Below are 18,410 nucleotides of genomic sequence, written 5' to 3' on the forward strand. Positions count from 1 at the left end.
GACTGCACTGGTTATACACATGGATGTTTATTGGCTCTTTCCAAATCCAGGGTCAACTTTGCCTTTGTATTTTGCATTCTTTATATAGGGGTTTCAAGGGAGGGGAGGGGAAATTCTTTATTTCCAACACAATTCAAAAGGGGGACTTAAAATTTCTGTACAGACCAAGTCTAAAAGTTTGTCATTTTAATCTGTTATTTAAATGTTGTAAATTGGTGATTTGACAGATAACCGTGTTTGGGGAAAACTTTTTTTTTGAGTTCTGTGTGCAATACAGAAATAAGTTTGATCACATTTCTACAATAAAAACCAATGGAAGTGAAATGACTACTGTGGGTTTGTCCAGGTTTAATGGGACTCCTGAGATTGAGGGTAATATTAGCACAGATTTGTTGGTTGAGTTGCCAGACTGCAACCAGTGCAGTATGCAAGGATCCATGCTTGGGACTTGGCTATTGGGGCAGCACAGTAGTTAGTACAATGCCTGACAGCTGCAGGGACCTGGGTTCAATTTTCTTTTGCTTGGGTCACTGTCTATGTGGAGTTTGCACATTCTCCCTGTGTCTGTGGGTTTGTTCCAGGTGCTCCAGTTTCCTTCCACAGGCATAAGATCTGCAGGTTAGGTGGATTGGCCCTTCATGTCAAGGGTACTAACTAGGGTAAATGCATGGGTATTGGAGATAGAGCCTGGGTGGGATTGTGGTTGGTGCAGGCTCAATGGGCTGACTTCTGCACTGGAGGGATTCTATGATCTTGAAACCAAATATATAAAATTAAGGGATTTGACCAAATTTGATGATCACGTGTATCAGCATACAGTGAAAAGCTTTGTTTCTTGCAGACTATACAGAAAAATATCTGTTATAGAGAAGGAAAGGAGAGGGTGCAGAATGTAGTGTTAAGTCATAGCTAGGGTGTCAAAGATGCCGTAAGGATGCTTCTCTGGGTAAGGAGTCGGTCCATGTGGCACAGACTGATGTATATCTTTGGAATTCTACTCCAGAAGCCTGTAGACATTGACTCAATTTTTCCTTGTTGCTGGCAAGGCCTGCATTTTGTTATCTATTAATTGCCCTTGAAGTGATTTCCCCTCTTGAACCACTACAGTCCACTGTGCTGTTAAGAAGGTAATTAGTCTTAGATATACAGCAGGGAAACAGGCCCTTCAGCCCAACCCATCCATGCTGACCAGGTTTCTTAAACTGAACTAGTCCTATTTTGCCTGTATTTGGCACATGTGCCATTAAACTTTTCCCATCCATGGCTTAAATGTTGTAATTCTACCCACCTCTACCACTTCCTCTGGCAGCTCATTCCACACACACATCACCCTCTTGAAAATGTGCTCCTTGAGTCCCTTTTAAATCTTCCCCTCCACTTTTTTTTTAAACCCTTCCCTCTAGTTTTGGATGCCCCTACCCTGAGAAAAGACCTAATTTATTCAGCTTATCAATGCCTCATGATTTTATAAACCTCTAAAGGTCACCTCTCATCCTCCTACTGTCCAAGGAAGAAGTCCCAGACTATGCAAGCTCTCCTTTATAATTCAAATCTTCCAGTCTGGGTAACAAATCTTCTTTGCACCCTTTCCAGGTTAATAACATGCTTCCTATAGCAGGGCAACCAGAATTGCATGCAGTACTCCAAATGTGGCCTTAATGTCTTGCACAGTTGCAACATAATGTCCCAACTCTTGTACTCAATATTCTGACTAATGGAGGCAAGTGTGCCAGATGTCTCATTCACCACCATGTCTACCTGTGATGTCACTTTCAAGGAACTATGTGCTTGCACTCCTGGGTCTCTCTGTTCAACAATACATCCCAGGGCCCTACCATTAATTAAGTCCTGCTCTGTTTTGCCTAACCAAAATGCAGTATCTTGCATTTATCTGAATTAAACTCCAGCTGCCATTCCTTAGCCTGTTGACCCAGTTGAAGATTCCAGGATTTTGACCCAGTGCTGGTGAAGGAACATCAATCTAGCTCCAAAGATGGTATGGGTAGATACATGTTAGTAGTTTTGGTAGTAGTTTTGGTAGGTAGTGTTACAGAGGTAGTGGTAATATAATTGGACTAGCAATTCAGATAGTGAAATCTGGATTCAATAAAATATCTGGAATTAAAAATCTAGTGATGAAACAATTGTTGTAAAACCCATCTGGTTCACTTATGTCTTATCAGGGAAGGAAATCTGCTGTCTTTATGTGGTCTGGCCTTCGTATGACTCCAACCTGTGGTAATGTGGTTGACTCTCAACTGCGCTCTGAAATGGAGTGTAGTTAAGAATGGGCAATAAATGCCAGACCCAGCCAATGACACCTACATCCTATTAAAAACAAATATTAAAAAAAGTATAACTGGAGATTGCACATGTAGGACAGGTGACATAGTGGTTAGCACTGCTACCTCACAGCATCAGGGACCCAGGTTCAATTACTGGCTTGGGTCACTGTGTGGAGTTTGCACAGTCTCCTCATTTCTGTGTGGGTTTCCTCCCACAGTCTGAAAGACGTGCTAATTTGGGTGCATTGACCCAAACAGACGCCAGCATGTGGTGACTAGGGGAATTTCACAGTAACTTCATTGCAATGTTAATGTAAGCCTCATTTGTGACTGATAAATCAATAAGTAAAATCTTTGGACTGTGGGAGGAAACTGGAGCACCGAGAGGAAACCCATGCAGTCACCTGAGGTCAGAATTGAACCTGGGTCCCTGGTGCTGTGAGACGTTGACAGTAGTCATGATGTGGAGATGTCATGTTGGACTGGAGTAAACACAGTAAGAAGTCTCACAACGCCATGTTAAAGTCCAAGTGGCGTTTTTTTTCCAAAAATATTCTTTATTCATTAAAAATCTCAATAATCTAGTGCAAATGTATAGGGCTTTGATAGCAAACAATGTGGAATCAAAACATTTTTACAGATCTGTCCAAATTACAGTGACTACATTTCAATACTTAAAAACTATATCCATGTCTCAATATTTACAGATTTGTGCTAATTACAATGATTACATTTCAATACTTGAAACTATATACATGCCTCAATAAATTACTGTGTGCCGTTAGTGCTCAGATTGGCACACAGCTACGCAGGTCGAGGGTGTTCTGCAGTTCCTGGGCCCTCGGTCTGCCTCCGTTAAAAGGCTTTACAGTGTGGCCTTTCCCCATTGTGCCTTTGTGGCGGCTGCCCCAAGCTTCAGCCCGTCCCTCAGCACATAGTCCTGGACCTTGGAACGTGCCAGTCTGCAACACGCGGTCGAGGACAAGTGGCGTTTGCTACTAAATAAACCTGTTGGACACACACAACCTGATGTTGTGAGACTTCTTGCTGAGGCAGCAGTGCCAACTGTACCACTTTACATTTGCTATTTTATATGTATTTGCATATATTTTATAACTATAAGATATAAATGTTTTTATTTTCTAATGAAGAAGTACGGTTAGTCGTGGGGAACATGAGTGTAGAAGTGCTTGAATGGAGTCAGTCAATCGCACATGGTGGTACTTCCTGGTTAAAGGCTGGGCGAGGCCACGCCTCAGGTAACGTGATCACGCAGGCCTTACGTAAAGCGATTGCGTACACGCAGTCTACGTGACGTAATGACGCAGACAGCGTGGCGCAACCACGCAGAGTACGCGACGCGATTGCGCAGACCACGTCACGTAACTCGAATACGTAACGCGGGCCGGTCGCCATGACGACGACGCTGCGCGGCCTTGCGTCAAGATGGCGGCGGTCTGAGGCGGCCCCGCTGGAAATTTCCAGCAAACTTGAGGGCGAGCGGACAGGCGGCGGAGGAACGGCACTGCTAATCACCCTCTCTCCGGCGAGGCGAGGCGGGGGCCATGTTCATCACCGTGAAAACGCTGCAGCAGCAAACCTTCAAAATCGAGATCGACCCTGAGCTGACGGTGAGGGAGCGAGCGGGGGATCCCCTCCCCTTCTCTCCCCAGTCTATTTATAGGGAGGGGCCGGGGTACCGGGGGCTGCCTCCTCCCCCGGAAACCGGGGCGGGTCGGAGGATTGGAGTGATTATATGGATGAATGTTGCATTTGTATGGCAACTCCTCTCCTCCTCCACCTCCTTCTGGTCTGGACTGGGATGAGGATAAGGGGCTGATCAGCCTCTTTCTTCCCACTCGAGGACTTTAAGAAGTCAAGATTAACTCACCCCACAACAGGAGTCAGTGGGGGGACAGAAATTGCAGCTGTTTAACGAATATTGCATTTGTATAGTACCCACACCCACTTTCTCCTAGAGTGGGGTAGTTTATAATGAGGATAAGGGGATTAACCCCAGGAGTCGGGATTATTGGGGGCAGAATCTGATGTTCCTTGAAGAATATTGCATTTGTATAGCACGCTCTTCCTCCTCCTGACATAGTGGGGTGGGGGTGGGGACAAGGGGATTAATTCCAGATGTCAGGTTTATTGGGGGTAGAAACTACTGTTACTTAAAGAATATTGCATTTGTATAGTACCCCTGCCTCCTCTAGGGTGGGGTAGTGTGGAATGGGGATTAACTCCAAGAATCAGGTTTATTAGGGGGCAGGAACTATATAGCACCCTCCTTCCCCCCTCCTGGCATGGGTGGGATGGGGGTAAAAGTTGTCTTCTGCTGGCCCCCAGGGGTCAGGGCAGAAACTGCTGCTGTTTAAAAAATATTACATTTGTCTCACATCTCCTGTTCTGAAGATGGAGGAGAAATGGGGGTAAGAGGTTGATCAGCTTCCTCCTTCCTACTCCAGGACTTTAGAAACTGGAGATAACCCACCCAGGGGTCATGGTTTGAGGGGGCTGTGTGGGGAAACAGCGACTGCTGTTGCTTGAAGAATATTGCATTTGTGGAGCACTCCTCCTCCAACTGGGGCAGGGGAAAGATGAACAGAGGATAAGTGGTTGATTAGGCTCCTCCTGCTGTGTTCCAGGACTTTGGAAACTGGAAATAATCACCCCCCACCCCTCAGGAATCAGTACTGGGGAGTTGGGGGCGGGGGCAGAAACTGCAGTGGATTAAAGAAAATTGCATTTGTATAGCACTGACCCCTTGCTGTATGGGAGGGAGATTGGGTGGGCCAGGCTCCCCTTCCTGGCTCCACAGCTGTGGAAACTTCAGTTATTTAAAGAATGTTGTCTTTATAGGTCATCTTTCACGTGCTGAGAACACCCGCCACCCCCACTTCCCTTTTTACCGCCAATTAAGTTTCTGTTTCTTTATGTTCTATGCCTGAAGAGGGCACTGGCATCCATGGGCTGCCTTGTTAATGAAAACAGAAAGTGCTAAAAATCTCAGCAGCTCTGGCAGCATCTGTAGAGGGAGAAAGGTAGAGTTAATGTTTCGAGTCCAACATGACTATTCATTGGAACTTGTGTTAACCTTGCTTTCAATGCAAGATCTCGCCAACGATCCTTAGACAACTCCTTCCAAACCCACAACCACTTCCATATAGAAGTTCAAGAGCAGCAGACACATAGGAACACCTTCACCTGCAAGTTCTCCAAGTCACTCACCATCATGACTTGGAAATATATTGGCTGTTCTTTCGCAGTTGCTGGGTCCAAAATCCTGGAACTCCCTCCCTAATGGCATTGTGGGTCAACCCACAGCACGTAAACTGCAGCGATTCAAGATAACAGCTCACCACCACCTTCTCAGGGGCAACTGGGGATAGGCAATAAATGCTGGCCAACCAGCAACACCCACGTCCCATGAATGAATAAAAACAGGTCTGGATCACCTTGGTTGATGGTACATGCATCCGGTTTGCAAGATTCTTTATGAACGAAGTATCTTTTCGAATAAAAGTGCCAGGGCAGCTTTTAAAGTTCAAGTTTATTTATTAGTCACAAGTAAGGCTTACATCAACACTGCAATGAAATTACTGTGAAATTCTCCTAGTTGCCACACTCTGGCACCTGTTCTGGTCAATGCCTCTAAGCAGCATGTCATTCAGAATGTGGGAGGAAACCGGAGCAGCTGGAGGAAACCTGAGCAGACACGGGAGAACATGCAGACAGTGACCCAAACCGGAAATTGAACGCAGATCTCTGGCACTGTGAGACAGCAGTGTGAACCATTGTGCTACCCTGTTGCCATGTTACCAACTGGGCAGAGCATGATCTGGCAAACTGTAATGTGACAGTACTTTTCCTGTTTTCTTTCATGATTTTGGTTGCTACGTTGACACTCTTCTCCTTCTGGGACACCAGTGAAAACCCACATTCCTCATTTTCAAAATAACGACTGTGGGATTTGCATCAGAAAGGTGGCACCTCTGACAGTGCAGCATTCCCTCTACAGCATTGGATTTCTTGGCCTTGCTTTATTTCTTGAACCCTGGGGTGTGACTTGAACCCACAACTATCTGGACTGAAGGGGAGATAATGCTACCAAGAGAAGCCCGACCCGCTGAGATAAAAGCAAAACACTGTGGATGCTGGGATCTGGACCAAAAACACAAAATGCTGGAAAATCTCAGCAGGTCTGATGGCATCTGTGGAGAGAGAATAGAACCAATAAAGGGTCGTGCAGACTTGAAACGTTTGCTCTGTTTCCCCATGATGCTGAGGACTGTTTACAGAGGTTTTGAAAAGGACAGGTTATTGATTGAGAATGTATTTTATATTAGCTTAACATTTTAATACTGACCTGAGAGAGAGGTTAGAAATTTTATTTTGTCTGTTGGGTTGCTGGAATGTTTTAGCACAAGAATCGATACGGCAGGCGGTCCGCCTGAGTCATATAACTAATTGTAATGGAGGAAGATACAGGACTAGAAGAGGGAGATTAATTTTGGTTTGCTCTAGGAGCATCTGCTGTGTGAATTTGTGTATGTGGCTACTTTGTGGTTGACACATTGAGGAGTTAACAGCTGTACTTAAAAAAAATTAACTCTTGAGTAGGTGTTTCTGTCAGATACCTTAATTGAGCAAAAAACTGGCTTGTGGAGTAATGCAGCCTGCACTTAACAAGTCACTCTTAAGGTCTTAGTTTGAAGTTCGTTAATCAAAACTTCTGTGCTTCTGTGTAATCTGGTTTTAGAGGTTTACAGCATGGAAACAGGCCCATTGCCCCAACTTGTCCATGCCGCCCTTTTCTTAAAACCCCAAAGTTAGTCCTAATTGCCTGCATTTGGCCCATATCTCTCTATACCCATCTTACCCATGTAACTGTCTAAATGCTTTTTAAAAGACAAAATTGTACCCACCTCTACTACTACATCTGGCAGCTCATTCCAGACACTCACTACCCTCTGCGTGAAAAAATTGCCCCTTGGGACACTTTTGTATCTCTCCCCTCTCATCTTAAACCTATGCCCTCTAGTTTTAGACTCCCCCACCTTTGGGAAAAGATGTTGCTTATCTAGCTCATCTATGCCCCTCATTATTTTATAGACCTCTATAAGATCGCCCCTCAGCCTTCTACGCTGCAGAGAAAAAAGTCCCAGTCTATCCAGCCTCTCCTTATAACTCAAACCATCAAGTCCCAGTAGCATCCTAGTAAATCTAGCTGTGTACATTTCATTACATAACCTTATGATACTGAGAACTGTAAAACTTAGGTGATTGTTAATCTACAAGTAGGATGGATCTGGACAGAAATAGTGTACTCTGTATCAAGGGAGTGAAGACTATCTGGCTGGATTTTAAAGTTTCAAAGTTTATTTATTAGTCACAAGGAGGCTTACATTAACACTGCAATAAAGTTACTGTGAAAAATCCCCTAGTTGCCACACTCTGACGCCTGTTCGGGTACACTGAGGGAGAATTTAACATGGCCAATGCACCTAATCAGCCCGTCTTTCAGACTGTGGGAGGAAACCGGAGCACCCAGAGGAAACCCATGCAGACAGTGATCCAAGCCAGTAATGGAACCCGGGTCCCTGACGCTGAGAGGCGGCAATGCTAACCACTGTGCCACCTCGGTACAGATTTAAAGTAAAGTAGAAGTAAAGTTTATTTATTAGTCACAAATAAGGCTTACATTAACAATGCAATGAAATTACTGTGAAATTTCCCTACTACTGAGATTTGTCCATAGTGTGAATGGATAAGAAGTTTTATTTGCTGGTAAAATTTCAAATTACCTACATTTAAGGAGAGTAGAATTAAGTTATTGGGAAGATTTGTCAGGATGAGGGTTAATACCTGGATAAATCTATTAGATTTCTAGACGTGAAGGTGTCATGGGGTGAGAGAGAGGAGCAGCCTTAATCGTATTGAATAGCCGAGTAGGCTCCCTGGGCCAAATGGACTGCTCCTGCTCCTACTGTTCTACATTTCTGTTAGGTCTGTATGTGACTGCAGATCTTGACCATTCCTGCCTGGCTGCAATTAATTATGCAATGTCTTAATGGACTGTGGCACCGGACAGTGGGAGGCTTACTCATGCTCAAGTGCTGGTAAGATGCTCCCTTTTACTTGGAGAGACTGCAGAACTACACAATTGTGCAAACTCTTGCTGACCTTTTACCCTGAGTTTTCTTTGGCAAAAGTAAATGGGGTTTGCCCAGTCAAGGACAGCGACCCCATAGAGACGCTACTTGATTGCAGGCTCTTAAACCGTGATGATTGGGTTTTACGGTAGTTGGGTTAGACAAAGGAAACATAAGAACATAAGAAATAGGAGCAGGAGTAGGCCATCTAGCCCTTCGAGCCTGCCCCGCCATTCAATAAGATCATGGCTGATCTGTTGTGGCTCAGTTCCACTTTCCTGCCCTCTCCCCATAACCCTTAATCCCCTCTCTTATCAAGAACCCATCAACCCGCTTCTTAAAAATATTTAGCGAGGCAGCCTCCACCACTTCAACGGGCAGAGAATTCCAGAGATTCACCACCCTTTGAGTGAAGAAGTTCCTCCTCAACTCCGTTCTAAACTGCCTCCCCTTTATCTTGAGGCTGTGCCCCCTAGTCCTACTGCCTAGTCCTACTAAAGGCTGAGGAAAGTCAGTGCTGGTTTTTGGATCACTCGGTCAGGTATATAATATTCAGATACCGTCAGCCATGACACTACCTGACCTCAAAAGAATGCCACTTACTGCACCAGCTATGGCATTTCCCTATTTCTTATACAAAGCTTTCTGAGGTCATTAAGTGAGATCACCACTTTAGTGCCATTGTGGCCTAAATGCAGAGAACCCATTTTTCTTTCACGCGTGACTTTTGACATCATCTCAGCTGTCTGGTCTGAACTCGCTCTTGGAACTATGACACTCCCTGCACCACACAGCTCACTTTACTGCCAGATCAGGAATACCTGATGTGATAAAGTAGCGTTTATTTATTAATCACAAGTAGGCTTACGTTCACGCTGTAATGAAGTTACGGTGAAAATCCCCTAGTCACCACACTTTGGTGCCTGTTCGGGTACACTGAGCGAGAATTTAGCATGGCCAACGCACCTAATGAGCACATCTTTTGGACTGAGAGAGGAAACCGGAGCACCGAGAGGAAACCGGAGCACCGGGAGGAAATCCATGCAGACACAGGGAGAACGTGCAAACTCCATACACAGTGACTGAAGCCGGGAGTCAAACCCAGGTCCCTGGCACTGTGAGGCAGCAGTGCTAACCACTGTGCCACCCTGATAAACTAATAATCTTTGTTGTACCTATACCTGAAGGGCTGTAATTTCGTAGAGGGAGGGGGGAGATTGATGTCAAGGTGTGTTCTAGGGTCAATAATTTAATTAACTGCAGGAGATTTGATTTGATTTATTATTGTCGCATGTAATAGCATACAATGAAAAGTATTGTTTCTTGTGTGCTATACAGACAAAGCATACCGTTCATAGAGAAGGAAAGGGGAGAGTGCAGAATGTAGTATTACAGTCTTAGCTAGGGTGTTGAGAAAGATCAACTTAATGAAAGATAAGTCCATCCAAATGTCTGACAGCAGTGAGGAAGAAGCTCTTCTTGAGTTGGTTGGTATGTGACCTCAGACTTTTGTATCTCCTTCCTAACGGAAGAAGGTGGAAGAGAGAATGTCCGGGATGCGTGCGGGTCCTTAATTACGCTGGCTGCTTTGCTGAAGCAGTGAGAAGTGCAGACGGAGTCAGTGGATGGGAGGCTGGTTTGGGCGTTGGATTGGGCTACGTTCATGACCTTTTGTAGTTCCTTGTGGTCTTGGGCAGAGCAGGAGCCATACCAGGCTGTGATACAATCAGAAAGAATGCTTTCTGTAGTGCATCTGTAAAAGTTGGTGATTCCATTCCAGCTTGTGTGCTGACACTAATTTGTGAGCGTATTAATATGAATCTGCTGCAGGGGCAAATGGGTTGTAACCTCCAGAAACATTATCATGTTTGGTCATTAATAATGACAAATCATCTGCAGCAGTATTCCCTTAAATGAGAGTAATTACTGTAAATCAGCAGGAATGTTGACGCTTGAATCATGGCAGCACTTAGCCCCTCGCGACATGTTACACATTGTTGGCGTATTAACTGGTATCATGTGGCAGCAGTTATTAAATGTGTTTAGTGCTGTTGCTGCCATTAGTGTGACACAGCGTGTGCAGTCTGGCCCCTGAACCAGAACATTGTGGACTCGAAGACTTGACCAGATAATCAAGGTTGACACTTTGATGCAGTGCTGAGTGCTGCGTTGCTCTGGAGAACCGATAACAATGTTTAAATTCAGGCCTGATCTGCCCGTTCCGGCGGATATGAAAGATCCTAGGCAATTTTTCATGGCAGACTCAATGGATTTTCCCAGAGGTTTGGCCAACATTACTTCCTTGGCGACTTGCGATTCCGCTGATGTTTGTGAAGCCTTGCTGTGCACGTTTGCCCTCAAAGCAGTGGCGGCCACACTTACGAACTGAAATCGTTGGGAGTCTTAATACTGGGTGTGCTTTTGACATCCTTCCCAGTTTGTGTTTTCACAGATCTGCAGGGGTATTCATATCTGGCTGTACTATTGCTTGTGTTGTGTCATCAGCCCTAATATATAGTGTTAATAGTGCATTAGTCACCTTAAGCAATGTGATACGCCAACAGTATTTTTTTTGAGAAATGTATTCCCTAAATGATCAATTGTATAATTACTAGAACTACAATCTGAATTCCCTGATTGTTGGCACCAAATATAATGTAATTGAAGTTGTGTTTTGGATTATATATATTATTTTGGCCAGAATATTTTCCTTTTTAATGTCTTCAAGCTATGCTTCCAGTGGCAGTGCCAACCTTTGTCTACTTGCCAATGAATTTGCAGCCAGCACTAGAAATCCGGGTGTAGAATTTTATTTTCTCTAGTCTTTTGGCCATTCCTAGAGCTCACAACTGTTTGTCTGGGACCAGCTAACTTGGTAGACCAGGAATTGAGGCTGGGAACTTTGAATCGTAGAGTTATACATCATGAAAGCAGGCTCCTAGGTCCAATTCGTCCATGTCAACGAGGTGTCCTAAACAGAATGAGCCCCATTTACCTGTGTTTGGCCCATATCTGTATCAACCTTTCACGTCCATGTACCTGTCCAAATGTCTTTTAGCACAGCCAGAGACAAACACGGGTATCTGTGTATGGACAACCCCACATCCTCTCCACCCATCCCCTTTTGTCCTTCTCTCCCTCTCCCCGTTTCATTCCTCTCCCCTCCCCTCGCCCATTTAGTTCCTCATCCCCCCCCTGCGAGGGAGATATACCCTTGGCTTGTGATGGGAATGCTTTTTTAATACAGCTGGGAAAATGATGTGATGAGTATTGCTCAAAATTAGTGTCTCTTTTACCTCTGGCCTGTATGAACTTTTTTATTAACTTTGTAATTGTACCCGCCTCTACCACCTCCTCTGGCAGCCCATCCACACACCCACTGTCCTCTGTGTGGAAAAGTTGCCCCTGGGGTCCCTTTGAAATCTTTGCCCTCTAGTTTTGGATTCCCCTACTCTGGGGAAAAGACTTAGCTATTCATCTTATCTCTGCCCCTCAAGATTTTAAAAACATCTACAAGATGACCCTTCATCCTTCTTCGCTCCAGGAAAAAAAAGTCCCAGCCTATCCAGCCTCTCCTTATAATTCAAACCTTCCAGTCCCGGTAATATCCTTTATAAATCCTTTTTTGCACCCTTTCCAATTTTCCTATGGTGGGGAGACCAAAATTGTACGCAGTACTCCAGATGTGGCCACACCAATGTCTTGTGCAGTTGTAGCAAGACATTCCAACTCCTGTACTCAATGAACAGTGTGGAACACATTGCTCAGTGCTTAAAACCTGAAAAAACGGTAGGAAGATGCCTATCGAGCGGGCTTGGAGGTGTTAAGTACAAAGTTTAAGATCTTAAAGTTTTAGTTTGCGCTCTTGACTGTAAGGTCACTGTTCTGGTTATTCTCAATGCTATGTCATCAGTGTCTGACTGTTTCTTTCTGTCTTTACAACATGTTATTTGATAGGTGCAAGCACTGAAAGAACGTATTGAAGCAGAAAAGGGCACTGGTTTCCCTGTTGCTGGTCAGAAACTCATATATGCAGGGAAGATTCTAAGCAACGATGTAAAGCTCAAGGAATACAAGATCGATGAAAAGAATTTTGTCGTTGTTATGGTAACAAAGGTACGCGTAGTTTTTGGGTTTCTAGCAATGGAGTTCTTTTTTTAACCAGAGTAGTTCCGGGATAGACGGATTTTAGTTATAAGGGAAGGAAATCTGCCGCCCTTACCTGGTCTGGCCTACATGTGACTCCAGAGCCACAGCATTGTGGTTGACTCTCAACTGCCCTCTGAACAAGGGCAACTAGGGATGGGCAATAAATGTGTGTCAGCCTGCAATGCCCAAGCCCCACAAATGAATAAAAAAAAGTTAGGTCGGAGAAGCCAGGGTTGTTTTCCTTGGACCAAAGGTGATTGAGGGAAGGTTTGATGTTGGTGGACAAGATTATGACAGGTTTAGATTAAGGTAGACACACAAAAACTGCTCCAGTTAACTGATGGTGCAAGCTTAGGATTTGATTTATTATTATCACATGTATTGGGATACAGTGAAAAGTATTGTTTCTTGCACGCTACACAGACAAAACACACCGTTTAGAGAAAAGGAAAGGAGAGGGTGCAGAATGCAGTGTTACAGTCATAGCTTGGGTGTAGAGAAAGATCAACTTAATGTAAAGTAGGATCATTCAAAAGTCTGATGGCAGCAGGGAAGAAGCTGTTCTTGAGTTGGTTGGTACATGACCACAGACTTTTGTATCTTTTTCCTGATGGAAGAAGGTGGAAGAGAGAATGTCAGGGGTGTGTGAGGTCCATGATTCTGCTGGTTGCTTTGCCAAGGCAACAGGAAGTGTAGACAGAGTCAATGGATGGGAGGCTGGTTTGCGTGATGGACTGAGCTTCATTCACACCGCTTAGTAGTTTCTTGCGGTCTTGGTCAGAGCGCAGAGATTTAAGGCTTTGGGCAAGAGATGCAGGGGAAAAGCTTTTTCCTGCATTGGGTGGTAATAACCTGACATTTGTTTTCTATTTAAGTTATGAAGAGAGGTCGGATAGGCTTGGGTTGTTTTCTCTGGAGCAGAGAAGACCAAGGGGTGATCTGATAGAGGTGTTCAAGATTGAGGAGCATGGACAGAGTGGTTAAGGAGCAGCTGTTTCCCCTTAGTTGAAGGGTCAGTTACAAGGGGACTCAAATTAAAAGTGAGGGGTGGGAGGTTTTGGGGGGGGATTTAAGGAAAAACCCTTTTACCCAGAAGGTGGTGATGGCCTGGAATGCACTGCCTGGGAAGGTGGTGGAGGCCTCACATCCTTTAAAAAGTATCTGGATGAACACTTGGCACATCATAACATTCAAGACTATGGGTCAAGTGCTGGCAAGTGGGATTAGGTAGGGCAGGTCAGGGCGTTTCATGTGTCCATGTGGACTCGATGGGCTGAAGGGCCTATTCTGCACTGTAGTATTCTGTGATTGTGTGATTCTGTCTACAAGAGTGGTAGAAACAAAGGCAATTAATGATTTCAGAAGGAAATGTTTGGAAATGCACTTTAATCTATACTCTGTGTATTGTGCACATACAGGTGGTGAGGGTTTGAGAGTGGAATTTTACCTCACAAGCAGGATTTGTTTTTAGCTTTGCTCCAATTTCCACCATTCTCTCTGTGGACTCACTCACCTTATTTCAGTATCTATTACAGGGGAATGATATATTCTTTGTGCTTCATGACGGGGTGCCTAATCGCTAATTAACGCAATGAATTTGGATAGAGACTTCACTAAGAATGCGACTTTTTATTTTTAAACCCGCAGCCTAAAAATGCCCCCACGGAAACGGGATCAGTTGCTACAGTTGCACCATCCACCACACAGTCGCAGTTAGAAGGGGAGGAGAAACAGAATATGGATGATGGAAGCCAAGCCCAGACTATTACCAGCTCTGTTTCAATATCCAGGTAAAAGCTGATAACATAGGATCAGGCCAGTGACTCTTGATTTCCTTGAAGAGATTTCCTGATACATTGCTGAGCAACAACATCAGCCTACATTTATATGACACCATAGACACCGAACCACACAAGGAGCTACTGGGTCAGATGACCAAAAGATTGGTCAAAGTAGTAGAATTTGAGAATTATTTCAGGAGGGAAGCAAGGGGGAGAAGTGTAGAATCTAAAATCTCTACGGTGCAGAAAGAGGCCATTCGGCTCATCGAGTCTGCACCACCACTCCGAAAGAACATTTTGCCCAGGTCCTCCCTTCTGCCCTATCCTGTAACCCTGCACCATTGCTATGGCCAATCCACTTAACCTGTACATCTTTGAACATGAAGGGGCAATTTAGCATGGCTAATCCACCTAACCTGTACATCTTTAGGCACTAAGGGGCAATTTAGCGTGGCCAATCCGCCTAACCTGCACATCTTTGGACTATGGGAGGAAACGGAAGCACCTGGAGGAAACTCACGCAGACATGGTGGATGATGTGCAGACTCCCCCCACAATCACTCAAACTAGGAATTGAACCCAGCTCCCTGGCGCTGTAAGGCAGCAGTGCTAACCCCTGTACCACTGTCGTAGGAGAGGGATTTCCAGCGCTCAGGGTCTAGGCAACTGAAGGCATGACTGCTAATAGTGGTGTGATTGTAATTGCGAATGCACAAGAGGCCAGGATTAGAAGAGCACAGATACCTTGGAAGCGTTAGGAGTTAGAGGATATTACAGAGGTAAAGAGGGACAAGGCCATGGAGGGTCTGAAAACAAGACTAGAAGATATCTTGGTGAAATCTGATTGGCCCACTGTACCAGGGACTTGGGTACACTGTCTACGTGGAGCCTGCACATTCTCCCTGTGTCTGCATGGGGTGCTCTGGTTTCCTCCCACGGTCCGAAAGATGTGCTGGTTTGGGTGCATTGGCCGTGCTAAATTTTCCCTCAGTGTACCCGAATAAGTGCCGGAGTGTGGTGACTAGGGGATCCACAGTAACTTCATTGTAGTGTTAATGTAAGCCTACTTGTGACGCTAATAAATAAACTTTAACTTTAGAAATGTTAGAACAATGTTATATTGCCAAATTATTGCTTGAAGATTCCTCTTAAATTTGTGTTCACAGTTCGATGCCCTCTTCAGGAAGTGATATACTCTCTGCCCCATTGTCAGTCAGTGATTTACACCCTGCGCAAGTGTCAATGATTGATTTAATTTCGGAACCGAGTTTGCAGAGTGATTTGCCTGATGACTTACCCCACAACAGTGATAACACGATGCCAGGTCAGTGAATCCATAACCTTCCTTTTTTGTTTTCAATAAATGCAAGGGATGGGAACCAAGAAAGCAGAAACAGCCAAGTCTACCATGATTAAAAAGCTATATTGTCGGCTGATGATTTGCAATTGCTGTGAGATGTTCTCCGCTGCTGTAATAGACATAAAGGGGTGATAGCAGGAATTCACAATGCTGAACTGCAGGAGAGAGCTGCAAGCATTCATCCTTGTCTGATCTAGTGCCAAGAATGTAATTGTTGATGAATTTATACACAAAACAAAGAAAAATACAGCATCGGAACAGGCCCTTCGGCCATCCAAATCTGTGCCTAGCATGATGTCCTAATTAAAGAAAACCTTTCTGCCTTTACTCGGTCTGTATCCCTCCATTCCCTCCCTATTCACGTATCCAACCAGATGCCACTTAAATGTTGCTAATGTGCCTGCTTCCACCACGTCCTCAGGCAGCACGTTCCAGGCACCCACCACTCTGCGTGAAAAACCTCTTCCGCACATCTCCCTTCAACTTTTTCTCTCTCTTGCCTTGAACCTGTGCCCCCTTGTAATTGACAGTTCCACCCTGAGGGAGAAAGCCTCTGACTAGCTACTCTGTCTGTGCCTCGCATCATTTTGTAGACCTCTATCAGGTCTCCCCTCAGCCTCTGCCTTTCCAGTGAAAACAATCCTAGTTTATTCAACCACTCCTCATAGCCAACACTTTTCACACCAGGCAACATCCTGGTGAACCTTCTTTGCCCTGTCTCTAAAGATTCCACGTTCTTCTGGTAGTGTGGCGACCAGAACTGCATGCAATATTCCAGATGCTGCCTAACCAAGTTTTATGTAGCTATGTAATCCGTAAGAAGTCTTAGAATGTATGAAAAGTGCTGTGCCGTAATTTGCACCTTCTGGTAACACTTTTTCTGTATGGTAACATCTCTGTTACTATTTGAGGACATTGAAGCATACTATGGAAATTCTGCTAGTGTTTGTTTCTATTACATCAATTAACCTGAAATTGATAAGGGCCGTGTTGAACACTGGCCACTTTTTTTGCCCTTTGTTAATGCTGGACATTGATGAGCGTACAGCAAAATGTAATTTTGTGATTACCAGTGTACCACACCAGGGTATTTATGCTATAAAAATTGTTCCTTTCCAGCGAGGGATGTGGCTTACGAGACAATGCTGTCAGAAATTGTATCGATGGGCTATGAACGTGAGCAGGTGGTGGCGGCATTAAGGGCGAGTTTCAATAACCCGCACAGGGCTGTGGAGTACCTGCTGACGGTAAGGGGTGTGTGTATGTGTGTCTGTCTCTGTGTGTGCGAGCATGCACGTGTGAAGGGGTGGGTGTGTGAGTGTTTGTATGTGAGTGCATTGATAGGGGTGGGTGCTGTTCATACCATTTGCTGCTTGTTTATCTGACTGTTCCTGATAAAGTAATGGGTGCGTGGCCAGGGTTATTGCCCCTTTCCAAACTTACCTTGCCATCTTTAATGTAGATGGGGTTATGTAGGATATACAGTACAGCAACAGGCCATTCAGCCCAACCAGTCTGTGCTGGTGTTCATGCTTCACTCGAGCCTCCGCCCATCTTTCCTCATCTAAATCTATCAGTATAACCCTCTATTCCGTTCTCCTTTATATACTTGTCTAGTTTCTCCTTAAGTGCATCAATACTAGTTGCTTCAACCATTCCCTGCATTGGTGAGTTCCACATTGTCATAGAATCACTACAGTGCAGAAAGAGGCCATTTGGCCCATTCAGTATGCACCGAATCCCTGACAGAGCATCTTACCCAGGCTCTATCTCTATAACCCCACGTATTTACCCCGCTAATCCCCCCTAATCTACAGATCTTTGGACATTGAGGGGCAATTTAAAGTTAAACTTTATTCATTAGTTGCAAGTAGGCTTACATTAACACTACAATGAAGTTACTGTGAGAATCCCCTGGTCACCACACTCTGGCACCTGTTCAGGTACACTGAGGGAGAATTTAGCATGGCCAATGTACCTAACCAGCAAGCCTTTTGGACTGTGGGAGGAAACTCACGCAGACACAGGGAGAATGTGCAGACTCTGCACAGACAGTGACCCAAGCTAGGAATCAAATCTGGATCCCTGGTATTGTGAGGCAGCAGTGCTAAACACTGTGCTGCCCATCAGGTAAAAGAAGTCTTTTTCTTAATTTCCTATTTTCCTTTGGAAAAGAAAATGCACGTTTAGTCGATGCAAATAAGGTGGGTGATGAGGTAAAACCTGATTTGGAAATATATCGGCCGTCCCTTCACTGCCACTGGGTGAAAATCCTGGAACTCCCTCCCCTAACAGCACTGTGGGTGTAATTGCATCACATTGGGACTGTAGTGGGTTCAAGAAGGTTAATCTTGAGGACAATTACTGATGGGCTACAAATGCTGGTCTAGCAACGCCCACATCTGGCAGGTGAAGGAATAGTACTGTAAACTTACCAAATGCTATACAGCAGCTCCAAGTGATTCTTCTTTGGTTAGGGGATATAACAAGAACAAAGAACAGTACAGCACAGGAACAGGCCCTTTGGCCTTCCAAACCTGCATTGATCATGATGCCTGCCTAAACTAAAACCGTACGCACTTATAGTCCGTATCCTTCCATTCCCATCCTAGTCCAGTTGCCCCTTAAATGCTGCTATCGTACTTGCTCCCACCACTTCCCCAGGCAGTGCGTTCCAGAC

The 18,410-nt window shown here is 44.8% G+C and overlaps 1 protein-coding gene across 1 annotated transcript in view; it reads left to right on the forward strand.

The window, feature by feature from the left end:
* The window catches only part of LOC145360890 (uncharacterized), a 56,742-nt gene that overhangs the window by 21,265 nt on the left and 17,067 nt on the right, over positions 1-18,410 (forward strand). Inside the window, exons 10-14 of the mRNA XM_080216392.1 lie at positions 3,818-3,916; positions 12,398-12,556; positions 14,237-14,379; positions 15,537-15,694; positions 16,850-16,977. Of these exons, the coding sequence (XP_080072518.1) occupies positions 3,818-3,916; positions 12,398-12,556; positions 14,237-14,379; positions 15,537-15,694; positions 16,850-16,977 (687 nt within the window). The remainder of the gene's footprint in view (positions 1-3,817; positions 3,917-12,397; positions 12,557-14,236; positions 14,380-15,536; positions 15,695-16,849; positions 16,978-18,410) is intronic.

The sequence above is a fragment of the Carcharhinus amblyrhynchos genome, chromosome 33, assembly GCF_965287045.1.
Source record: "Carcharhinus amblyrhynchos chromosome 33, sCarAmb.v2.hapA, whole genome shotgun sequence".
Lineage (NCBI taxonomy): Eukaryota > Metazoa > Chordata > Chondrichthyes > Carcharhiniformes > Carcharhinidae > Carcharhinus > Carcharhinus amblyrhynchos.